The sequence below is a fragment of the Mercenaria mercenaria genome, unplaced genomic scaffold (genome assembly GCF_021730395.1).
Source record: "Mercenaria mercenaria strain notata unplaced genomic scaffold, MADL_Memer_1 contig_1710, whole genome shotgun sequence".
In the NCBI taxonomy this organism is placed as follows: domain Eukaryota; kingdom Metazoa; phylum Mollusca; class Bivalvia; order Venerida; family Veneridae; genus Mercenaria; species Mercenaria mercenaria.
The window spans coordinates 1-27,384 of NW_026459711.1; the positions used below are offsets into that span (position 1 = coordinate 1).

Sequence of the window (27,384 nt, forward strand, 5' to 3'; positions counted from 1 at the left end):
GATCAATTTTCTTTTGCATATTTTCACTGACAGGTACTTCTTGTTTAAAGTTATTAGCATCAGCGACGACGACAACGCAGTGAACTCTTTTCTTCTGTGTCACGTTCTTCTTTCGGTCAGCATCGTCACCCCTACTTCTTGTATTAAACTAAAATTGTCAATAAACATATTACATTTCAAATTGTTAACGACATTTCTACTTTATGCAAAACAGTCTGTATTCGTATACAGTTGAAACGGAGGCTTTATGTCATAAGTATGTATTTGAGAACTGTTGCTGTCTTTATATGGATGCCTCTTTTATCAGTATTATCGTTCTAAATAGGGAGAGTGTAGACAACCTTGTATTAATTCAATTCAATTCAATTCATTTTATTACATTGTAACGTAAACAGATACTGTTTCATGTTACACACAAATAAACATATAAACATAAATATAGTGACAAGTTTACACATAGAGAATCATATATATCGAAAACTTTAAAGACAAGTTGAAGCTAACAGTTCTTTATGAAATATACGTGAGGTTGAAACTCAAAATATGTAATTATATATTGATGGAAGTAATTAAGCATTTCTTAAATTGGAATAACATAACATGGAACAAAAATATATGATAAGCAATATTGTAAACTAAGAAATAATCATTATGAGTATCCTTATTGGCTAGTGTAATATTATACAAAGACGATATCGTATGCAATAAAAGAAAACTATGCAACAGCGAGTACATTAGACTGACGTAACAAAAAAGCATGATACACAAATTTTCCGAGTTTCGGGAGTACTGAATATTGTGTAGTGCTCATAAGTTCGGTAAATTTCAAAACACTTGGTCTTACATAGAAATATGGTTTAATATATATCTTTCTGATATCTCTATAAAAAGGACAAATTATTATAAAATGATATTCATCTTCAATATCACCAGTATGACAAAAGTTACAAATACGTAAATTGCGGTCAATTCTATCAGCACCATAACGTCCAGATTCAATTCGTAATTGATGGGAAGATAATCTCAATCGTGACATAGCAATTCTATATTTACTAGGTAACAGATCTAGATAGTTTTCAAACTCAAAAACACATTTAAAGGTTCTATACGCAACCAAAGAATGACTGTTAGAGAGGCTATTGTTCCAATTTTGCACAAAAACATCGATTATTCGTTGTTTAAACTGTAAGTGGAAAGACTGCAAGTTATAATCTAATGGATTATTCCAAATACATGTATATGAAAAACCATAGGTATCTAAAAGCATCTTAACATTACTAGCCCAATTTTTAACTCCTCTATTACAACCATCCAACATTGCTACATATAAATACTTAACAATAATATTTTTAGAATGTATAACTTTACACCAATATTTAATAATGCGCACATATCTATTAATAAATAGCGGATACCTACCCAGTCCCCCATATACACCCATATTGCAAGATGATGTTTTAACATGTAACAGTAATTTACAAAACTTAAGATGTATACGTTCGATCTCTTTAGATTTACCAAACCCCCAGACCTCGCATGCATAGTTTAGTGTAGAGCCAACAAAAGCATCAAATAACTGACATAGAGTTTTAGGTTTTAAAGAAAATTTACTTGTATTTGCCAGTGTAATTAAATACGGTCCCTAGATTATTGACAGTTTTTAAGGGCATATTATCATACGTCCATTGTTCGGTTGATTTCAATGGCCCCCTCTTCCTAAATACATCAATCTTACTTTTATCTGGATTTACTTGTAAATTCCAACTTTTACAATACACATTTAAAAGATCTCAACTTCGTTGGAGATCAGATGGAGTTTTCCCAAGGATAACCATATCGTCGGCAAACAGCATCAAAATAAATAATATGTTATCCAAGATTAAACCACTGTTAACACCCTCAAGTAAAAATAACTCTAAATCCTCTAGGAAGAATGAAAATAATAGAGGAGAAATTACCTCCCATCGTTTAAGGCCTATCGAGCATTCAAAAAAATCTGAGTATGACTTACAACCTCTTATACGAGCTTTCACCTTAGAATACATATCACGGATAATTCTTAAAGTCTTACCAGTAATACCTAACTGATGTAGCTTGTACCATAAACCAATGCGATAGATACTGTCAAACGCCTTACTAAAATCAATAAATGCACATGCTAATCGTCCATTTTCACTAAGAACTTTACTTATTATAGCATTCAATATAGAAATTGCGTCAACAGTTGAACATCCTTTTCTGAAACCAAACTGTGCATCACTAATTGTATTATTACTTTCAATCCAATTGCTTATTCTTTTGTTTAAAACACCTGTGAAGATTTTAGAGAAACAACTAACTAATGTAATACCTCTATAATTATTAACATCAGAAGGATCATTTTTCTTAAATAATGGCACGATAATACCTTCCATCCAACTGTCTGGGAAAAAGCCACTACTTAAAATACCGTTAAATATGTCAACAAGATGAGACAACAAAATGTCGCAAGATTCAATAAAACATTCATTTAATAACTGATCACCAGCAAACGACTTATTCCTTTTAAGATTACTTATCACCGCCTGTATCTCGGACGCAGTAATTGGCATATCTAATTCATCATATACACAGTCATTACCGCCAAAGTCATGATTATCACAGAACTGCTCAGCATCAATATTTCTATCGTTAGGCAACTGTGAATTTAGACCCGATTTTTTTTTGTAAAATTCATCTATACTAATACTATTGTTTCTATTAGACGTATTTTTACGTGAAAAGTGTTTCCAAAATTCTCTCGGTGTACAATGGCGCAATCTCTCAATATTTCTCATTTTATTTAATTCATATTTCCGTTTCTTAGTCTTAATAAGATTTAGTAAGTAGTTTTATTAAGTAAGATTTAGTAAGTAGTTTTAGATTTTGTAAGTAGTTTTACAAGTACACATTTCTATCCTATTAGCATCATTTTTACACGTATTAAATTTATTAACAGACGACACATAAATCTGTTTGGCATTTAAACACTCATTGTCAAACCATTCAGCTTTTTTACATAAAGAATCGCTAGGCCGTGGCCTGTTTAAAACTACTACATGTTTACAAAATAACGGTTCAGTATGGAAGCGTCCTGGTGCCAGCAGAGAGATTTAAATTTGTCTTACGTACGACTTACTATCTTCTACGTAGGAGTTAGTATCTCCTACGTAGGAGTTAGTATCTCCTACGTAGGACTTAATATCTCCTACGTAGGAGTTAGTATCTCCTACGTAGGACTTAGTATCTCCTACGTAGGACATAGTATCTCCTACGTAGGACTTAGTATCTCCTACGTAGGACATAGTATCTCCTACGTAGGACATATTAAGTACTACGTAGGAGTTAGTATCTCCTACGTAGGACTTAGTATCTCCTACGTAGGAGTTAGTATCTCCTACGTAGTACTTAGTATCTCCTACGTAGGAGTTAGTAACTCGTACGTATGTCACTGACTAAAAGACTCTCAAGCATGCGCAGTGGAACAATATACTCGTGTGTACTATTATTTAGTAAGGATTATCTGATTATCTGATACCGGTAGATTACATATTTGTAAATAATTAAACATCTCCCTTCTTTCAATGTCTCACACAAACTTCGTAAGTATGAATTAAAGACACATTTGACCAAGTTCTGAATTTGACAGATGAAGTAGTCAATAAATTTGTTTTAATAGATATTTTTGAACATTTTATTTTGTTACTGTTGTTTCTTATTGTTTTTTTGTTGTTGTTTTTTTTTTTGTATTTTTTGGGGGACTATGTAGTGTGGGTATAGTCACACTGCGCTACCCACAAGGTGCACTTCTATGCATTGCTCCAGGCATGGGCAGACATCAGGTTACAGCCGCCGACATTCCATAAGCCAACCGGGCAGTATATGAGCATGAAGAATTGAAACATGTCATGTGAGGTTTCGAACCTTTACCATTCGGCTATGGAGGCCTCTCTTGAAATTATGTAGAGTTCAAAAGTATGATTAAAGTATATCATGAAAGTTACTAAATATAATTACCGCAAGTTATTGTTTTGACCGATTGCGTGATTTGATTGATAAACTTTCTCTCAATAAAGGCACTGACCTACAAATTTTGGCTAAAAACGGTCTTTCTTTAAAATTGAAGTTCGGTCATACATACTATGGACATTAAAATTCGAGTTTTTATTTCTAAACTATCCTTAATCTACTCAATCAAGGAAAAAAGATGCCAGAGCCGGGAATCGAACCCGGGCCGCCACGGCAATGAAAATTTTCCTACTGTCTTTAACAATATACACCACGGATGAAATATGTATACAATGACCCTTGAATGTAGATATTTAATAATTAGGCAGTTTACCTCAGTAAAACGTTACAAACGCTTTTCAATTTCCAGTGTAAAAGATAGTTAAGACAACTAGTTCTCATGTGTTTCAATAACATATAATCTCTCAGTAATTTATTCAAAGCTTTCTTAAGCGGTATTAGCATTAATTTCTTGATACTGGTACCTAAAATTTCTCTTTTTTCTGTTGTCGTATGATCGCAAGGACAGTGCCTTAAATAATCAATATTTATTAGGTGTTATCATCATTTGAGCTGCGCCATGAGAAAACCAACATAGTGGCTTTGCGACCAGCATGGATCCAGACCAGCCTGAGCATCCGCGCAGTCTGGTCAGGATCCACGCCGTTCGCTTTTAAAGCCTATTGCAATTAGAGAAACCATTAGTGAACAGCATGGATCCTGACCAGACTGTGCGGATGCACAGGCTGGTCTGGATCCATGTTGGTCACAAAGCCACTATGTTGGTTTTCTCATGGCACGGCTCAATTTTCTTTTTCTACATTCAGGTCAAGCATTTACTAGTTACAGGAAATTACTGTAACTGCATCTAAAGCATGATTTAACATGATAATAAACTATTGATACTTTTTTGTTTCAAACACTCATTTCTACTTTATTTGCATATTAAAGATGATACATTTATGAAGTTTATTAAGGTATAAAGTTCATTAACACCTCTCCCATTCATCTGGTAATAAAAGGTACTCATTGGCAAGCACTTCGTTATACAGACTGTGAAGGTCATAAAGGATATTCTATGATCCAGGGCACTGGAGTCAATCAAGGGTTATGTTACATCCTGAACACATTTGCAATGATCTCTAATGAGATGGTGATTATTATAGCTGGGATGAAAACTGCCTAGCTCAGACCGCATTTGTCCAGTCGTTAGAGTCAGAGGTAAGAGGTATTAATTTTATTTTCAGAAAGTGGTATCAGAGAGGAAAGTGATTTACATTTAATGACTCTAACGACTGATGCGAGTCTATAGTGTTCCGAAAAACTAATGTCAAATCAACTTGTGGTCCGACGGTTTTGCTTTCTTTTACATGGTGTGTGTATCTTCTATATAATGTATATGTTGTGAAAAAGAGGAAGAATAGAATAGTATTTAAATAAAGTAAAGCATTTTTTGACAGTAAAGTCTATTAATTACCGAATATCACGGAATTTGTAGGTTTCAGTCTTTAAAGGTCCATTACTAAGGGAAAGTGAGTTGGCAATATTTTTCATAGCTAGTGCATAGACTTCTGCAAGACACTAAATAATGAAGATTGGCAGGTCAAAATTTACAGAAGGTCTTTGGAACTCAAAGAAATGTATGTGTATTATGTTGAAATTTCAATGAATCGACAGAATGACCCCCCAGGTCTTTTTAACTTTCTTCATACTTCATAGAAAAATAATTGTACATATACTGCGATTTATCTCGAATTTCTACATACCAACGTTCATTTTCCAATAAAATGAAATAGTTTCTGTGCTTTTTAAAAGAAATTAAAATGTTCACTTTCCTTAGTATTGGACCTTTAAATCTGGTTATCCTTTGTTTTGTTAAGTGTATGCCTAGAGAGAAGAAATTAAGGACGAGTAACTTGGTAAACATGATTTATTCCCCTTTATCGCTCTTCACAGTAGAGGCTATTTTTTTTAATATAAGAGCTAATTTCATGCGAAATAACATTTACAATTTTGTTTGATCAGAGTGACTAGATAAAAGAAAAATTGACTAGTTGAAACTAACGAAATGTTATAGAACATTGATAATCATGTCAAGCAATCAGGTCTATATGAATTCATTCTTTGTTATTGGTTAGAAACAGTGGTTAAGAGATAATTTCACTGATTGCAATGAAAAGTTATTTATTTAAGCACCTTCTCGAGACAACACATAAAATACAAGAATGTAAATAGTTTAGAAAATAAATCAAATATTGCAATAAATGCCATTTATCAGCACGGAATTAAAAAGTCAACCAGCAATGTTCAATTAACACATGTACCGGAAACGCGAGTAGGACCACAGAACACTGCAGCGCCCCAAAATGAACCCTTACGTATGAGTTACTAAGTCCTACGTATGAGATACTATGTCCTACGTAGGAGATACTAAGTCCTACGTAGGAGATACTATGTCCTACGTAGGAGATATTAAGTACTACGTAGGAGATACTAAGTCCTACGTAGGAGATAATAACTCCTACGTAGTACTTAATATCTCCTACGTAGGAGATACTATGTCCTACGTAGGAGATACTAAGTCCTACGTAGGAGATACTAAGTACTACGTAGGAGATACTATGTCCTACGTAGGAGATATTAAGTACTACGTAGGAGATACTATGTCCTACGTAGGAGATACTAAGTACTACGTAGGAGATACTAAGTCCTACGTAGGAGATACTATGTCCTACGTAGGAGATACTAAGTCCTACGTAGGAGATACTAACTCCTACGTAGGAGATAGTAAGTCGTACGTAAGACAAATTTAAATCTCTCTGCTGGCACCAGGACGCTTCCATAGTTCAGCAACACATTTTATAACATCTGTAAAATTGTCAATACATGAATTGGCTTCATTTCTACATGTAAAATTAACATTACGAGTAATATCATTCAAAGCGGGCAATTTTGAAATTAAACCACGTCTAAAACTATCACACAGGTCATCATTCCATTTTATTTGAGTTCGGCTGTACGGAGCGTCATAACAGTTATTCACAGTATTACATAAAATTGAAAAAGAAATGGGCGCGTGATCTGACCACTCAGAAAACGGTTCAATTTCAAAACTGTCTATACAACAAAAGTCACAATCTCTTAAAAGCAAGTAATCAATAACGCTCGCTCCCATTGTACTAGCATAAGTATAATTGCCGACGTTGTAGTCACTACCTAATCAGCCGTTGGCGATACAGAATGAATTAGCTTTACACAAATCTAGAAGTTTTAATCCTTGGTTATTATGTACAGTATCCATCGAAACACGCACATCTGGTCCGTATGTATCATCGTCTATTAAATCAATTAATCTATCATGTAAAATGTAATCCTTTCTGTCCCCGTTACCTACTCGAACATTCCAATCGCCAGTTAATAATACAATACCACGTGATTCGTACAGGTGTAAGTCATTTTGTAATAAGGTAAATAGGTCATCTGTAATAAAATTGTAGGCAGGTGAATTTTTGACCCATATATATATATACACCTGCAATAAATACATCGTCTTTTATATTGAAAAAAGTTTTATCAGCTTTGAGCCATATGATTGTATCATGCTGATTTTGAACAATTTTAATTCCTTGCTTAATTGAATCCTTTATATAAATCACAACGCCACCACTACAACGCTTAGCTCTCCTGTTTTGAAATTTTCTATAAAAGTTATAACATTTATAACCACTTATATCAAATTTAGATGTGCTGTTGGCCCATGATTCAAACAGAAATAAAATGTCATATTTTGATATTTTATCTACAAATTCACTATCTTCCAACTTAGATCGGTTCAATCCATTAATGTTTCATGATAATACTGACAGTCCAGCCTCACCACACCGCTACTCACGGCCATCACGCACTGGCGCGCCGTTCACATAGAGCGTGTCATAACTTAACCAGGCTGACCTACCCTCCCGTTTCGCTGCCTTAAGTTTGGGCAGGAGAGCCTTTCTGTGCGCAACAATCTCCGGGGGAAATTGCTCGGGCAAAAAGAAGTTGGTACCTGCAAGTTCCTTTTTCTGGCGCCTCACTATCTCTCTGTCTTTAAACAATGTAAATTTTGAAACTATTTTGCGATGTAAGGCACTACTACTCGAACGCTGACCCATGCGATGTACCCGTTCTAAATTCATCTGGCTAACCAAATCCTGCGCTAATTTAAGGTGATCTACCATGAACTGGCGAAGTTTGCGCTCGGTTTGCTCGAGGGTTTCATGCTCATCTTCCGTTATGTTAGCAAATATGAGATTGTTGCGCATGCTTTGCGACTGCAAATACAATAAATCGTCCTGCATTTTAACCTTTTCCTTTTGTAAGCGTGAAATGTCATCTTGAGCCAATCCGAGCGAAAAGTCGACGTTATCAGCCCTGTCATTAATTTTGCTCAATTTTTCGTCAGTCAATTTAGTATGATCCCTTACTAAAACCCAAAGTTTATTCAATTCAGTTTCAAATTTGTTTACCTTTTTTTCTAAGCGAGTCCAGTGTATTAAGACGTTTGTCAACATGTGTGAGTTTATCATCAATACGCTTCAAGAAGATCATTATATCACTGGTGTAGCTAGTAGATTGCATAGTTCCTGATTCGACTTGAATGTTTACACCTGATACAATTGCGTCCGCCGTCGTATAACTATCAAAGTTCCCTTGAGCACTGATTTCGAAAACAGAATTGTCCAACTCAGAGGCAGATTCGTCAAATAAAACTGAGTTTGCTTTACGAATAGTATCACTAACACTTACACTGTTTATATCCGCCGGTGATCCGCCATTACGCGCGTTTTTTGAATTACCGCTAACGCTATTGTCACTGCTATGTTTTCGTTTTTATCACGTTTGTTCTTCTTTTTAAAACAATTAATTAAAGGTTTCATGCTGACTTGTTACTTTGTGTCGATTCACTCAACTCACCCACTCACAAGCTACCATTTAGTCAGCACAAATACAAGCATGTTTTCACACTGACTGTGCAATAAATAAAACAATCTCTTTGCTTTTTCTTTAATGTTTAAATGCAGTTTTCAAACCTGTTTATACACTTTGCATGTTAATCAAAACATGACTTTGAAGATGTTGCCATTTCACAGCAGTAAATCATACTAGTGGTATATCTAATAAAAAATTCCAAGAACACCAATGTCGAAAGAAAAATTACTGTACAGGAATGTGAAGTTAAATAATTGCTATATATTTAAAATATATCATTGCTTGAGCAAGTTGAAATGTAAATACAGTCAAACCTGTGTTAAAAACCACCTCTGAACAGAGACCACCGGGCTTTAAAGACCACATGTTTTGTTTCCCTTTTTAACATATACAGTGTATTTTAACCTGTGAATAAAGACCACCTCCCAATAAAGAGCACATTTTGGATTTCCTAAGGGTGGTCTTTATTGACAGGTTTGACTTTATTGATAATATGTTAGATGATAACTGTTTAATTGACTTGTTATTCAACAGTGAGCTTGTAGCTTAAACATGAAGGAACACATTTTTAAACAATCAAACCTTGTAATTTGATTTTAGGCTTCCTGCAATCAGGTCTTCAATGTCTTCTACGTTGAACCCTTCGTCTTCTTCTATACCCATTGTATCCAGAATCCTGAATTTATTGAGTATTCGCTGTGGTCTATATATTTTCAGCTTTAAATATACAATTTAATATTAATATTAACGACTATGACCATCAGGCATCATATAGAGATGTATTAAGCATTTTAACATTCTACGTACATGGCCTAAATCTATAAGTTACATTACCATATGAAACATAACTGCTATAATTCTGAAGGGAAGGTCAAGATAACAATGTTCAATAGTAAAGAATTTTCAAACTTAGCTATCATGTTCGATATTATTAAAAAAAATTTCATCACATGGAAAGAGAGGAATGCCTACTTGATTCTTTGCCTGACTGGTTTAAAGAAAACTTGTTCTTTCTTAATTTGTATGAAAATAATCTTTGTAGAACCTTAATGATTACAATGTGTGTTTTAAATGATTTCCAGACATAACGATACTAGATTTTATGGTGACCGATTTGTTAAGGATGTACGAGCGTTTTTTTGAGGATATCCGCCATTTGGAAAAATGTTTCTTCGAATATTGCTTTCTTACAAAAGTTTTGCCAAAATTAATGCAAAATAATTAAAATAGGGCTAATAATGTACCATTTAACCAAATAGATTCTACGTTTTGCGAAAACAACAACAACAACAACAACAACAAAAAAACATCCTTATTTTTGGCTGGATTTGCCTAAAATTGAGGTAAGATTTACAATAAATCCATTAGATGCACGGTGACCCCAACTTTTTTCTTTCCATGTTCAAGCATTTTAGTGTGTCGTTAAAGCTACAAAATATTTTGAAAATCTTAATGTCAAAATTGTTTTTGTAGATTTAAATATCTTTTTTATCCATTGGAAATAAAGTAGGTGGAGTTATTATGCCAACATGTAAAAATAAACGAGATTTGTTAGTGAAATTTATGTAATACTGACATTACCATGTATTTATTTTAACCTGTAAGACCTGAAATCCCTATAACATTAAGTGGGATATTATATGTTTTATAAAGAACCACCATTTTTAATATTTTACAAATTTTCAGAAATGCTTAAAGAGAATTCCTATAGTTTTTTTCCTTTCATAGAATTTTTTCAAATTCACATATATGATAGGAAAATTTGTGCTGAAAACAATGAACAAATAAAAACAATCGGTCACCGGGCTTGTTTTTGTGATAAATTGTTTTGAACACACCCATTGTTGCTGAAACTGCCAACGATTTTTCAACATTTTCATAATTTTCTGCTTTTATAAATACCAACCAAAATATACATCAAGACAGCACAATAAGGTTTATTCTTTTTACAGATTTTATTATTTATTTATTTGATATCATAGTCATATTTGTAATACTATATCTTCAATATCCTTACAATATTGGGTACAAATTAACAAAAAAATATATTGTTTCATATTCACTTTTGTGAACTTTTTTCAATGAAAATACCCATAGTGAGGAATATTTTTTTGGGTTTTGAAACAACTCTTTCATAGAATTTTTTCCTGTTTTTCTTGTGTATAGATAATTGTATTGTGAGCATAAAAATGGCTAAAAATGTATGGGTCACCAGGCTATTTATTTTTTTGTTTAGACCACCAGAATACAACACCTCTTCGGACCGAAAATGGCGCGAACCTTGCCAAATTGTTTACATGTATGTCTGCTAGAAGTTAAAAAAATGTTTTAAAAATTCTTAATTCTTTCTATAATTGAATACTAAATAATCTGAAAGGTGATATTGTCTTATCAGTACTAAGTCAATTGTCTTGCATTACATGAACAACACTGTCTTTGTACTAAAATGCGACGTGAAAACATAACCACAAAAATGGCAAGATACATGTCAGGCATGATACTTGTCAATACAACATAAACCATTATCAACATTTGATTACTGATAAAAACAAATTTTATTTCATTCAAGATTCCTCATATTTAAAGGTCCATTACTAAAACCCGAACGAGTATTATATGAAAACCAGAGTTTGTAGCTGAAACTTCCTATTTACTGAAAATATGGCCCACTGCATCGGTTCTGACCAAATTGACATGAATATGTTCAAGAATAACTAACAAATAAACAAAATATGTTGCCTATGTCAAACCGAAAGTATGCTTTCCGACTGCTTACGAACCCGTCGAGCATCTTCGGACTTTTTCGGAAGAATCCTCCGAAACGAGGCTATAATTTATAAATAGATGCAAAATATATCATATGCCCAAACGATAACGTGATTTTTACAAACTTAGCACATGGAATTCAACAATTTTGTAACTCACAAAAACTTCATGAAAATCATTCTTATAATACAGGTAATATATAGCTATACTACAAGTTTTCATGAGGACAATTCAGGCCCTTCCCGAATAAAAGTGTTTTTACAACTTCGTCTGTAAACTTTTTCAGTTAATCTCTTTTCAGTATAATTTTAAGAATATAAATGAGTAACTGTCTTACACTGCAGAAACAAAGTATGATTGAAATTTACCTAAATACTCTTATTTATGTACACATGGCTACATTAATTTAATAAGATTTTAGACATTAAACACATTGTCTTGGCCTATTATTGGCCAGTTTTTCAACTATTAAGTAATGACTTAAGCTCTGACTTAAGCCGTGTCGGGTATATTAACAACGATTTAGTCAGCACGTGAATAACGGGGCTCGACAAAAGTTAAACCTTCAATTGGATTTTTCTACTTTGAGCGGTGTCAGCAATGGCTTATCTTTCTATTGTTATTTTAAACCTGGGGCATAGGTGGTTTAAGAAAAGATGCAGGCGGCATATTTAGACATGGAATTAAATTTCCAGTATGAAGTTAAAGCAGGAATGTTGAGGAGGGAGGGAATGATACGGGACTGAGCAAACCCTTCCGTTATGTACGACGATTTGGACTTTTGGACAGATTTTTTCTCAGTGAAGCTAGTATTATATATGTTTTACTTTATACAGAAGAAAAACTTAAACCAACGGCGACGCCGACGCTGGGGCGAGTGCAAAAGCTCTACTTTTTATTCGAAAAGTCGAGCTAAAAATGTAACACATTCAACTCTTCCATTTTAACTTCACTAAATTCGCTACGTTTGTACACGTTTCAAAATATACGTGCAAGCATAAATATATAAGTGCATGTAATTAATTATAAATACATGTAACGCACAAATATATAGGTGAACATATATATAAAAGTTCATGGATACGCACGTCTGTATATATACGCCTCCTTTCAATGACGTGTGGATTTTGAAATTCATGCATTTGCAAGTGTAATGTGAGTACCCATACTATTGATTTAGATTTACAAATGCATTCCTAATTACAAGTGCATATTACACGTGTTTTGTACATGAAAGGTGGAACATTTAGGAACAATAAAAACAATAAGACAATGAGCAAACATAGGAATGCTTGTAGTCTTACCTTGAAATAAATTCACCTTTTTTCCCAGCATTTTTTTTTCATTCATTAGACGGGCGCTAGTGCTTTTGTGTTTTAATGTGTCTTTGTATTTTCTATGAGAAGTAGTAAATCACCAAAGTAACACGTTTTATCTATGAAAACGTACAGCGAAACGGTCCGATGACTGTATCTACATCTTCATAGTGTGTGACCAAGGCTTAGCTAATACATCGCAAAAATACCCGCCGAGTATTAGTAAAAATCCGTTAGAAAACAAGGTTGAGCGATGGCTTAACTAATACTGGTGTGAGCCTTTCTTAGTGCTAGAGTTGAAAAACTGGCCATATATGTCACTGTCAATTTTAAATTTAAATTTTGTACATCTCATATTTTTCGTGCAAGTCGTGCATAATTACCATCATGGAAATACAGTTATTTTGTTGCGCGTCTTAAATGGATATTCGTTTGAAACAATTTTAAAATCACGTGATCCCAAAGAATTTCCGACCGATTACGGAAAAGCGATAAACACGAAAGTAGGACAAAATGACCCCCCATGTCAGTCTAAGAAAATACAGAAACAATCATTTGTTTCTCTGTACATGTGTTGATTTCAAGGGAATATTGCACGGCTATCGTAATGTTTAGTACTATATTTCAAAATGTGTAGTCTTTTTTTAAGATTTATGTCTATTCATTTGTCTTTATTTTGCACCTTTAAGATTGTCTGTCACATGTTTCAACAAATGTTGACTTCACTTCAGTTTTCCATAGAAAGTGTCGGCTGCGCAGAAAGCTGCACATAAAAAACGGGAATTCCCTTGAAACAGTGGGTGAAGAAAATGCCCTACAAAATTAAAACGAGTTCAGTGACCTGTGTTTTTATTTATCTTGTTTGTCTTGGAAACTAATGCTCTTCAAAAAGAGTTTGAAAAAATTCTTAACGTTAGAAAATTCGTTCCTACATTCTTAATTAGTAGCATTTGTTTTTATAAAATGGCTTATAAAGAAAATAAACCTTAATTTTCGCCCATATGATTTTGGACCACTAACATTTTCCCAATATACTTCCTTTATGAATATGTTATCTTTGTTCCACCAATATATCGGGATAGTGATACATTATTCGGTATTGTTCGCGTGACTGATATGACCCCCTGTTTTACGAGAGAAAACCGTTTCATGGAAGTTTTATTTTCGAAAAACAAACCAAATGTAGTATCTATATGATGTAAAATTTATTACAAAATACTGTTCAAAATGTTAAATTTGAAACAAAATTTGTTCTTATATACCCATGATCTAAAAAGACCAGAAATTGGCGCTAGTGATATAAAATTTCATAACACAAACACTCATTTAAGTTATTACAATAAATTCTTTTAAGTTTATCTGTAAACAAAAGAATTATAATTGATAATTATTACATTTTACATTTGTCTTATACCGGAAGCTTTATCAAATGTTATCTGAATTAATGACGTGAAGCCGTGTAACTGTTTTAGGTTTCGTAAATAAATGTTATTCTGATAAATAAATGGGGTTTTAAACAGATTAAACTTTTTATTTCTTTAATACAAATAAATCAATCTTATTTTTGATTTCTAAGTAGCCAGAAATGTTACATCTTCTTTTTATATGCATAAGACGTTAGTCAGAAATTTCGTTTCTGGATGATCTACGAGACTATGAAAAATCTAATTAAAATATTTCTTGTTGATCTTTTTCAACTCTTTGTTAAATAATAAACTAACAGTAAGTTTATTATATCAATCTTATACAGTATATTTTGATATTTATGCCGTGTTCATTAAGAAAGTACGAATAGAGATACGTAGTTGGACTGCGGATTAGCGACAAAAATGAGAAATCTTCTCAAGATTTTTAAGATATAATTTCGGACACTTAAGTAGGTGACTAGGATAATTTCATGGTCACTGAAAGTTAGTTTTAGCAACACTGTACATGCCTTCTAAATTTCAAGGCTGTATCTTAAAAAAAGAAAGTAGGTCGGTATGTCATATTCATGGTCACTTAGTGTAAGTTTTAGATCAGTGTGCAAAACTGTACATGACATCTTAATTTCAAGGCTGTATCTTAAAAAACAAGAATGTAGGTCAGTAAGTCACTGAAAGTCAGTTTTAAGATCGGTGTGCAAAACTGTACATGTCATCCAAATTTCAAGGCTGTATTTTGAAACAAGAGAGTCATTGACCCTAAAGCGTTCACATGTGTAGAAGGCTTCAAGTGTGTACAGAGTTAGGTTTCTTCTATGTTAGCCTATATTATATGTAAAATTATTCTTAAATCGGACAAGCAGTTTCACACAAGAAGATTTTTAAAGTTTCCACTATATTCATACTATACATGTTTAAAGTAATAACAACATGATTATGATTAGGTTGATTGAAAGATGTGCTACCTTGCTTACTCGTACTGTATTTTGAGAACATGTGCAATCACCGTCACACCTGTAGTAAATATATGTTATATAGAAAATAAACGTTTCCAAACATATTTCTTTGTTTCTTCAAGTTTCTACGTGTACAACATGTACCTTCGAATAATAATATGAAATACGATATGAGAAATAATCATTTTTAATTCTTGGTGTTCAATAATCCTTACTCCAAATCAATGTACCACATTTTATTAAAACATTAAAGTATATTCAGTAGTCTTATTTAAGGTAATAATAATCAATTTGACTTTCTTCTTATATCACATTTTTTGTACAATAGGTATCTTTCTAAAAGCATTTACAATTTTGTGATTACAATTTGAAAAACGATTGGTACATTTGTATAATTGGCTTGAAATAAATCTGTGCATTCAGCCTTTCGCAAAACAGTATAATATTATATTTCCGAACGTTAAAGTTATCAAACTAATTACAGTTTTTCAACGGCCAATGAGTGCTAGAATGTAACTTGGTCATAGACAGATAGAGTTTACCTATTACACAGAGGATAGATTTGAACGCTTTGAATAAATATGAAATCAAAAAGGACTTAAAGCTTTAAAATTATTATAAATTGAAATCGTCTACATGAAACAAAGATGTACCTAAACGTTTAAAGGAACACACATGAAAAGGTAAACTTAATTTACTGAGATACTGTTTACTTCTTTTGATAAAATCTAGGATTGAAATACATTGTACACTGTAACCTCCAGACACTGTTGCAGCATTGTTATCAAGAAACATAACTTAATTGGAAATAAAATCTTTCAACAACCCAGATGTGGGGAAGATATGTTCCCACAAAGTTCAGGTGTCTCTCATAGCTAGGTCATAAACAACGTTTTGCTATCAGTATCTCATAAAACAATATCACTGTACTGTCTTCATCTCGGAAATAAAAATAATGTCACATTTATTTATATTTGGATTCTTATAAATGTTTGAGAATGTCCATTTGTAATTAAATTGTATATGTATTTTACCTGTATGTACCAAGGGTTGAAACTTGAAACTAACTGAAACACGTTCGAACATGTTGGTTGCAAATGTGTGAAATAGAACATAATGCAGGTTGTCATTCTCGACAATATTCTATAATATTTGTTTAAAGTCTTAGTCACTACGGTAGTAATAATATTTTAGCATATTACTGGTATTTCCATTCTTTACTAATTTACAAATACACCATTTGTCTTAAGAATGGCTATCTGACTTATAAACCCTATGATTGATTTGTTAGTATTTCACATCAATTTGATTGTATTTCACATTAAAACTTTCGTTTATAAAACTGACTTATTTTGGTATTCTGTAAGGATTTTTATTCAAATCCACTTTAATTTCTTTAATTCATTGTCAATAATCTCGTTTCTTAAGATTGTACCAGCTTTAACTTATTTCTATTGAGTATAAATACCTTTAACACATTTTAAGGAGGCACGCATTTTTATTCATTTTCTAGGATGGAGGAACCTCTCATTCACTCATTTTTTAGGATGGAGGAACCTCTCATTCACTCATTTTCTAGGGAGGAGGAATCCCTGGTTCACTCATTTTAACTCATCCAAGGGAGAAGGAACCCCTCATTCACTAATTTTCCAGGGAGGAGGAATCCCTGATTCACTCATTTTTACCTCCTCCAAAGGAGGATGATCCCCTCATATACTCATTTTTACTCATTTTCTAGAGAGGAGGATCCCCTCATATTCTCATTTTCTAGGGAGGAGGAATCCCTAATTTACTCATTTTATGTTCTCCCAGGGAGGAAGAACCCCTCACTCTCTCACTTTTACTCATTTTCTAGCGAGGAGGAATCCGTAATTCAATCATTTTACCTCATCCCAAGGAGGAACCCCTCAAGTGTGGAGGAATCCCTGATTCACTCATTTTAACTAGTTTTGACCACATTGGTTATTATTTCAAAAGACTAGATGTAAAAGTGTGAAGTGAATACAGTTAATTCACTGTACAAACAAAAAACACGCGCTTAAAAATCTTCAACAAGACTATCATTCAATACTGTTAAACCACAGCTGTGGTTTTATATACTAGGAAAAGTGTTCAGGTTTTAATAATGTGTATTTTGTGCATTGTTTCCTTTGTTGAAATGAACATTCTTTTTGGATTAGGCATTATTTCTATTTGCAAAGTACATAAGGTCAAAAAGTCCTTCCATAAAATTAACATGCACATTTCATAAGTCTTAATTCCTATTCATAAAAAGACATGTCCTGTTTTCTATGCATAAACTTGACATGTCATCTTTTCTATTCATAAGCTCGACATTTCGTCGTTTCTATTCATAAACTAGCCATTTAGGTCATTATGCTTACAAAGGGATAGTGGATGCCCCATTCATTACTAATATTTAGCCTATTCCTAATGAAACTTGATCAGAACATTTTCTTTAATATATTCTGCGGATCTCAAAAAATAAGACTACAAGGTTACACTGTAAATAAAAGAAAGCATTGGCTAAATTTTATATATGAAAAATGGTCAGATTGTTTTTCTTTATGCATCAAGTTTGATACTCCTTCATATCGGGTTCGCGAGTCATGTTTGACGTCAGTTTCATACTTGTCGTCACGTATAAAATTATCTTAACGGAGATAGTTTCAATTTTACTCAAGCTGAAGTACGAATTGATATCATTAATGTAATAATCATAAGTTTAGTATGTGTATGTAATAATAACATTTTTAGATTTGCGTAGGGAAATATGCACTCGTTCTTTCGTGGAGTAATATTGCGCTCATAAAGTCGCGCAATATTTCCGCTGCAGATCTCATTCACATTTTTCGATACAAATCTAATAACTTTCAAGTAAAGTGAAACATTTAAAGATAAAACACATATATAATAAAAAGCTGATTAAATAATTGTGCAGGAAAAACACTGTCATGAACTGAAATGACATGTATTACAAGAAGAATCGTGAAGTGGAATTTCACGAAATCACCACATTAAATTAAGAGCACATGCAAAGCACAAACTAAGCAATCCGCTCTCCATTCGTCACATCGGGAAATTTAATGTATAACACATCATTAGAATTATATTGTCGCATACTTCCGCTATGTTTAGTTTTCATTAAATGGCTTCTAGCAGAATGTGTAAGTTTTACCTTTGTTGTTTCACTTTTATCGTCTTCACCAGCCCTTGCAACTCGTGCAATTCTTCCTTTATCAATGGTGGCCACTGAATTAATGAAAGATGACTTTCCGGCATGTATCTGGCCCAACAACAATATACGGGGGTATTTTACTGCATCTTCTGTCTTATATATGCCAAAAGCATTTTTTAACTCCTCTTCGTACTACAAAGTAAGAATTCAATGATTATGAACATGTTTTTACATACAAAACTAAGACAAAAAAGTATTTAACGCTTTTCAAAAGACCTTGTTTATACAAAATTGAGAAATGTTTATTTGTTTATTGTTTAGTTTTATAACCTATGTTAGGTCTAAATATAGCATTAAACTATGTTTCAGTGTCGCTGCATGTGGCTCTCTAGTAGACTGATAAATAGTGTACATTGAACCATTTACTTACATTATTTCCCTAAATCATATGTACCATTATTCGTTCACAAAGAGATATATAGACAGTCAGTGGTGTTAAATACAATAAAAGTGTGACGAACAGACTCAATCAAACCGAGTCTGCTAGCATTCTTCTTGGTTGCATTCTGTACTACCAAAGGATCTTTTTTACAGACTTTATTAAATATCACAACAGCAATTTTAAGTGCCGTGTGGCGGCTGTAAAAGGTCTCCCCATGGTGGATTCGGTGTTGTTATATTTTCCTTTGGGTTCAGGGAGTCCATTCTATAGATTTGTAATTGAGTTCCGCTTAATACCCTGGTCCAAGAATGCTACGAGCTTCGCACGAGTAGGTTTTCAGTCGAACTTTGGCAAATTCGTTAGGCGTCCGTACGGACATTGTTGACAGTGTAGTAGTATATGCGTCACTTTACTTTTTCTACTTATAGAAACTCATTAGCATATAACGATCTTAAGGCATTAGGCATATTACTAAGACATGTATTAATAACGTAATAGCTTAAAATAATTGTAATCTGTTAACTAGATTATTTCGTCAATACATTTCACGATGAAAACAACGTTCAGGGTTTCTAATCACGCGACATTCGAATATGTACTGTGTCAATAGTGACGTAATATTTCACACCATGTCTGAATAAACCCGATATGGTAAAGTTTATCATTTATATACAAAAATATTAACTACCATATTTTCCTCGTTATTGAATCATAAACTATATTTAGATGATATGGTCCCATAATGAGTAATCTAAGATGAAGCACGTGGCAATGTCCATTAAAAGTTTCCACTTTAAGACCAAACGTTCATGCTCATGCTTTATCGATTTGATCTCACTCGTAAATATTGGCAAATCGTTTATTTTTAGCCAGTTAGTCATTTTACTGATAAAGACAGATTTAGGGGTGAACATTTCTTACTTTGAAATTTAAACATCCTCCCGTAGTTACACTCTTTATTATAGACCAAATATAGCGATGAACCCTTCCGTTTGTAAGCATATTCTTTAAACTCTACGACATGAAATTTTATTTCAATCGCGAAATGATTCTACGGGTCATAACCTTCCGCGGGTAAAACAATTTTAAACCTACAGATTTTTCATTTAGAGCTCATTCTATCAAAAAGTTAATGTGCGTTAACAATAATTCAACCCGAGCAAGATTTTCAAACGAATACTGAACAATTATTGATCTTGACCCTGTCTAAAATTATAACAAAGAAACTGCACACAACCTATTATAAAGGTAACGTTACGTTATTTGTTTATTGTATATCAGTTAGTGTACTTTTAATTTGACAGTAATGAAACCATTTTTATCCTTTTACAAGTAATCAGCTCTCTTCATCACTTAATTTACAACGCAAGTACTTTTAATTGATCAATTCAAAATGTCAAGAACATTAATGATACACAAACAATTCATAAAGATTTTTATTGCACACTACTTTCAAGAGAACCGGTATTAAGTCTAAGCACGCTGTGTCAATGATTCTAATTTAAAGACCCAAAGAAAATATTAACTATAATGTCAAGTAATTAAATTTCCATCACTATTCATTTATTTAATTGAATCATAAGCTATATTTAGATAACTGTACACCGATATAGTTCCAAATTATAACGCTGTATTTTATTTGATTCACGTATGATTGCACCGATAATGAAGTCAGTTTATGAAACTAAATAATCTTTGAACAACCATTTTGTTCCAACTAACACAGAATATCTATTGAAACGAGAGTTATCTGATTTCGTTCGGCTCTATTTTTTGAAACGTCGGTCAAATATAACGCGATACTTTGTTTATCATTCGCGTGTACGACTAGAGATATCGATAAATCGAATTATGTGTAATAAGTATTCATTTAAATTATATATTTTATTTCATTCCTGTTTTCTGAATCTGGTATGCATGTGTAATTTTAAGATTTTTTTCATTGTCGAAATTTGTAAGATATGTGAAGCAGGTACACTAAATCAATACGATCTAAGTGTAACTTAATTGGTTTTATTATCATTGATGGCGAATAATTAAGGTAAAGTGGCAGATCTCGGAAATTTTAAACCTCTCAACAAGACCGTAGTTTATTATCCAAATGTGTCATTTAGAGTCATTTTACCGACAAGTGAACATTCTTTTAATCAATAAGGGTCCATTTAAATTTGGAAAAGCACGACATTATCGGAGATAAACATTAGAATTAATGACTTTACATGTTCGGATTTATATAATTATTTTATACGAATAAAATAAACTTTTCTGTCATAAAAGCAACACTTATATAGAATCAATAATGTCTTTTCAGTATGTTGAGAAATTTCAAGCGGGACGCTAAATTGTGCGTGACAAATAATAAATTGGATCGATCGCGGGTTAAAATGAGGATTAAAATGATTCTTTTCGTCGGAGGAAGCCCGGGGTAATCTGGCGGGAAATGATCTCGGTCGTGTCGTCATACATCATCAAGGGCTCCACGACCCCATCATTCTTCCTCAACAGCCCTGGGACGGAGTAGATGCCACCGCGGTGATGAAAACTAAAGACAAAATTTTTGAATAGTAACGAAGATTTAGCCATTGACGAAAGTTTCGACATTTCGGTTGGATTCATCGATTTACCGAAAGGGGGCGCCAGACGTCGTACAACCAAATTGAAAGGGAAAACAATTCATTGGAGTCGAAAAAGTATATAGTCATCATCGAAAATTAAGACCATTTGTGTATGGATAGAGCCATAAAGGGTCGACTTGGCGACATTAAAGAGATGTACACCGGATGAATGGAAAAATATTGCCAAGAAAGGACAACAGAAAAGTAATTTGGCGTTGGTGTTGGAGCATCAGAAGGTTCCTTTGTCTTATTACAATAATCTCATCAACAAGAGATTGGAACATCAACAATAGTTAGTGGTAGCCATTAGCGAATTAGTGTGAGTACCCTCGGACAGACAGGAAAGTTTGAGCGGTATAGAAGCGTTCGATACTGCCCTCAACGTGAAAAGAATGGTAATTGGTTCAAGACTCGGAAACAAGTTTATCACCAGTGCCAGCGTCGACGAACGTCCGTGTATCTACATCTATTTGTGGATGAAAAAAATACACGCTATAACCAGTATCAACGGCTTTTTAGCGCCATCTATTTTTGCCACCAATGTCTCAAACACTACGACCACAAAGAAAAACACAACTGCGATAACAATTGTATCATATGTAACAGAGACGGATGCCTCAACACAGATACGCCTATAGACTGCGAAAATTGTCACATGTAGATGATATGTAGATCCGATGATTGCTACAAAAGTCATGAAGAAATACCTGTACACAAAAAAAATGCAAAGGAAAAGGAAGGCCCAGAGGCCCTTCACAATGCGAAAAATGGTATAAATGCTCAACTTGTTATAAAGTAATCAATAGAGAAAACTAGAAGACCATCGCTGCGGAGAGTACTATTTTTCGTCCTGCCAAACTTTGGTAATAGATTACCATGTATGTTACTTAAGAGGAATACCGGCGAAAGAAGATTTCAATCATAAATTCATCTTTTTTGATTTCGAATGTAGTCATGACAAAACGCTCCAGTGCGATCAAGGATACGTGCAAGATATAAAAAAACAATGTAAGATATGTCAACCGGAAAAACTTGGCGTTGGTGTTGGAGCATCAGAAGGTTCCTTTGTCTTATTACAATGATCTCATCAATAAGAGATTGGAACATCAACAATAGTTAGTGGTACCCATTAGCGAATTAGTGTGAGTACCTTCGGACAGACAGGACAGGAAATAGTGAGTCCTAATGTCAACATTGCGAGACGTCGTGGTGCGGGAATACTACTCATACGCCTAATTTCGTCGTGTTTACCGTATGTCTATTACAAAGCGCAAGAAGGCGAGACAATTAAATACATGGACGTTACCAGTTTATATCCGTGGATGAACAAATACTGTGAGTATCCCGTTTGTCATCTGGTGATTATTACCAAAGACATTTAAGACATGTCATTATTACGGCATTGCCAAAGTCAAATCTTTCCAACTACAGTAGAGGGTTGTATCATCCCGTCCTCCCCTATAGATCAAACGGCAAATTCAAATTTCTTTTGTGTCGATCCTGCGCTGACACCGAATATCAAAATGAGTGTACGTGCTCTGACGAAGAAATAATACTGATTGGCACCTGGAGTACTCTCGAGATCCAAACGGCTCTGTGTTTAGGATACAAACTCATCAAATATACTAAGTGTACCACTAGAAGGTAACGACAAAATATGATCCTGTCACAAGAGAAGGAGGGCTGTTTGCACATTACATTAAGACTTTTCTCAAATTTAAACAACAGGCCAGCGATCTGCCAGACTGAATCCGAATCGACGACGATGTAAACACGTATATTCGTCTGTATTTCCAAGAAGAAGGCGTTTTATTAGATTCACAGAACGTCGTCAAGAACCCCGGATTAAGGGCCCTAGCCAAGTTATGTCTGAACAGCTTTTGGGGGAAATTCGGTCAGCGGCTCAACATGAAACATACCAAATTCTTTTACAAAGAAGAAGCTGATGCATTTTTCCAAATATTCTATATTACAACTTCAAAATTTCCATATTGTCTCGGACGACATGCTTCAAATGGAATGGACTTACAAAACCGATTGTCAACCGGAAGATAACAAAACCAATATCTACCTCGCCACGTTTACTACATGTTGGGCCAGACTGAAAATCTACAGTATGCTCGAAACGCTAGACAAAAGAGAATTGTATTATGATACAGATAGTGCCATTTATGTGAGTAAACCAGGAATGCTAGATCCACCCCTAGGAGATTATCTCGGAGAATTAACGGACGAATTTGGAGGAGGAGAACACATCGTGGAATTTGTGTCTGGAGGTCCAAAAATTGCGCCTATAAAACCAATAAAATTCTTTGACATAATTGTCACTGATGTTTATTTTATTTTGAAACATCAGATGGTGTATACTTAACGTAGAAGAATACACAAGTTTGACACTTTACCCTACGGCTATTAGTGTACGCCACGCATTAAGTAGCTCGAGGTTTTGTCAATATTTATTTATAGGCATTAAAAGTACCCTGTTTCGTCAATGCCTGATTAATATTTGACTATGACTGTTAATTTTTTCGCATCTTGATAATATTTTTGCACAATAACATTTAATATCCCATAGTTTATGTTACCATTGTTTTGAAAAGTGTTAAGAGTGTTCTATAAAGTGACACTTACGTTTCAAAAAGTGTTATGACCGTGTTCATTTTTCTTATTCATGTTGTTTTAAAAAGAAACTGTAACTCTTGTTTTAATTTTGTCACTATATTTTTTTATGAAATAAAATTATGTAAGAATACGCTGTTTGTCTAGATATTAAATGTACACAGTTTCGTTAATACCTGATTAATATTTGTAAGTGACTGTTCAGTTTTTTCACATCTTGATCATTTTTTTGCACAATTGCACGTAATTTCCCATAAGGTATGTTTCCGTTTTTTGTTACCGTTGTTTTAAAAAGTGTTTAGAGTGTTCCATAAACTGACACTTGCGTTTCGAAAAGTGTTATGACCGTGTTCATTTTTTTTCTTATTCGTGTTTCAAAAAAATTCCTGTTTTTAATTTTTGCCACGATTTTTTCATAAAATAAAATTATGTAAGAATACGTTGTTAGTATTTCTTGAAAAGGATTGTTAGTGTAACCATTCCCTGTTCATTAGTCAGTAAAAAGACGTAAGAATATGAACCCTACAGAGCCAACCAACGGAACCTTTATACGTTTTCTTAAGTCTAATGATGAAGAAAACCAGTCTCAAGGAGAGAGGTGGTACGTATTAGGAACTCGCGTCCCGCAAGCAGAAATTGTGTACTTTTGTCAAATATTCATTGTCTATGTAATCAGCATTACCTCCATTGTAAACCTATCTCTTCAAAACGGTTCTAGCGAATTGTAGATAAATCTACCCAGTAGTTGTATCGGGTACGCCTTGCCTAGTCCTAAGCTAAAGAAATAATGAAATCATAACTACCTTTCGAACCTTGCTGCAGTATATGCATAAGCGGTCAAACCGGAAGCGGAAAAACGCAATAGATGTATCAGTTTTTGAAACGTGTAAAGAACATGTATTCTGGAACAGCGATTTATACTGTTATGGTATACACCAAGACTTGTTTGACCGCATGGAGAGGTCTATTCCAAACTTTTATAGTAAACACGGTCGAGAAGGTAGATGACTTTACCCGTGACAAGAGGCATAAACTGATTATTATTGACGATCTCATGCATGAAGTAATGCGAAACAAAGATATGGAGTTGGAATTCTAGGACGTAAACTCTATCCTGGTGAAAACAGGGCTTCATGAAAGCCTATCAAGATGCTTAAAGCGGTAAACACGGTTACCTGTTGGTGGATATGAGCTCTCACGCCAAGGATAAATATCGTTTGAGGACTCACGTTTTTCCGGGAGAAGACCCTATCGTCTACAAATTAACGTATGAAGGACTAAAACAGCATAAGAGTAACCATGGTTGAATTAATCAAACAGCAACGTCATTTCTTATACTTCAATATTCTCAGGTTTAGAATACGTCTGACACCTACTGAAAAATCTCGGCTCTAACGTCAAAGACGGTTCATTCATCTTTTGGGAAACAGAAAAATTGAAATCAAACGAAAGAAGCAGGCGATTCGAAGCAAACAGAGACTGGTGTATACGTTGGTCAAAATTGTTTTTGCGCATTTAAAACCCGTTTTACAATAAAGATGGAGGAGTTATTTTGGTTCCCTACGAAAAATATTAGCGAATGCAGGATACGGAGAAACGAAAGATGATGAGCCAAGCCCAAAGTCGCATTAACTCAACCCAGTGAACGTGACGTCGAGATCAAAAAAATATAAACTAGAAAAATTGGGAAAGTTCATAAGACAAAAATAGACTGGATCTCGTTTTATAACAAAGACAATTTTCGTTTTTTTCATTTTATTGTTTTATACATATAATTATATACAGAATAAACGAATTTAAATATATTCTATGGTTTGTTCTTATTTACAAATCTGTCGATATAGGTATCATTCCATTTTCTATCATACACATTAAAAGGTTTGACTAGGTCCTTTATGTTTATTTCTGTACATCTAGTCATGACGTAATACAAGCAATAAAGCCGTCAGGTATCCGATCTAGAGTCTTGAATTTGATCACGAATCATCCAGTATTTGTTTTTTTCAGTATGGTTTCAAAACCGGCATTGTAATCGCTAGGCATTTTCCCCAGTGAATCGAAAAATTCGTAGGGTCCTCTCTTAGAAAAATAAAAGGCTACCCAATGCTTTCCATTTCCATCACTCGTATCCGTGTTAGAAATAACAAACTGTCCCTTTTGAATTTTAATTTGATCAGAGGCGCATACTGGATTTCCTATATGCAAACGTTTCAGTTGTAAATTATTCATTTGACTCTCCTTGCACTGTTGATATGGAGTACTTCTGGGAAGGCGGTGTACATAATCAGGGTCACACTCTCTGGTAAAGCCACGGCAAACTTGAGTTCTAGTCGACAATGTCCATTCCTTTTAGTGTTAAACGAGTAGTAAGGATCTACATCGAGAGAGTACAGGCAGTTTCCCTTCTTATAATCATGGTTTGAAATATTCATGTCGTTCCTAAACAGGGTCAATTTTCTGTAATACTCCGTGTAATAATTTGATTGCATCGGTTGTGAGGGTAAGGATTGTCCATCGACGTAAAGGCCGATGAATTACAGTTATAATGCTTGAAGTTGAATGGGTTCTGTGCTTAATCGTCATTACATGCCGCACTAGGAACGAGGCCTATTATTAATTTACATGGTACAAGTGCTTGAAATATATCGTTCGCGCTGTAACTTAACTGACCCGAAGCAATGGACGTTGTCTTGATCTCTGTGCGTAAGTAACGGTAAATGGCTGATGCGTCTTGAATGATTTTGTCGTGCGCTACTAATACGCTGCTACTAAACCGTTGAAATGAAGTCTGAAATGAGCGTCCACTATTTTCACGCGATAGTCAGGAGACGGGGCATCAGTGATCAGTGTGAAGGCGTCACGGCTACGATGTAGTTTAATACCTACAGCGACTCCATTGATGAGCAACTTTGGTTATTGAAACAAATCGATGTGTAATTGTTCACTCCAGTTCCACAATCTTACTACCTTTAGTTAGCGCGCACCTGTAATACTACCCGTTATTACCGCCTGATTTACCATCATTGGTACCAACGTTTCCGGTATCTTTATAATAAAGTTGACTTCCTAAC

The 27,384-nt window shown here is 34.0% G+C and overlaps 1 protein-coding gene across 1 annotated transcript in view; it reads right to left on the minus strand.

The window, feature by feature from the left end:
- Positions 1 to 17: 17 nt before the first annotated feature.
- LOC128551798 (interferon-induced protein 44-like) overlaps positions 18 to 27,384 on the minus strand; it is a gene marked incomplete at its 3' end in the record, with an annotated part of 39,839 nt that continues 12,472 nt past the window's right edge. Inside the window, exons 3-5 of the mRNA XM_053532711.1 lie at positions 18,638 to 18,829; positions 9,580 to 9,714; positions 18 to 148 (exon numbers count right to left, since the gene is read on the minus strand). Coding sequence (XP_053388686.1) covers positions 18 to 148; positions 9,580 to 9,714; positions 18,638 to 18,829 — 458 coding nt within the window. The remainder of the gene's footprint in view (positions 149 to 9,579; positions 9,715 to 18,637; positions 18,830 to 27,384) is intronic.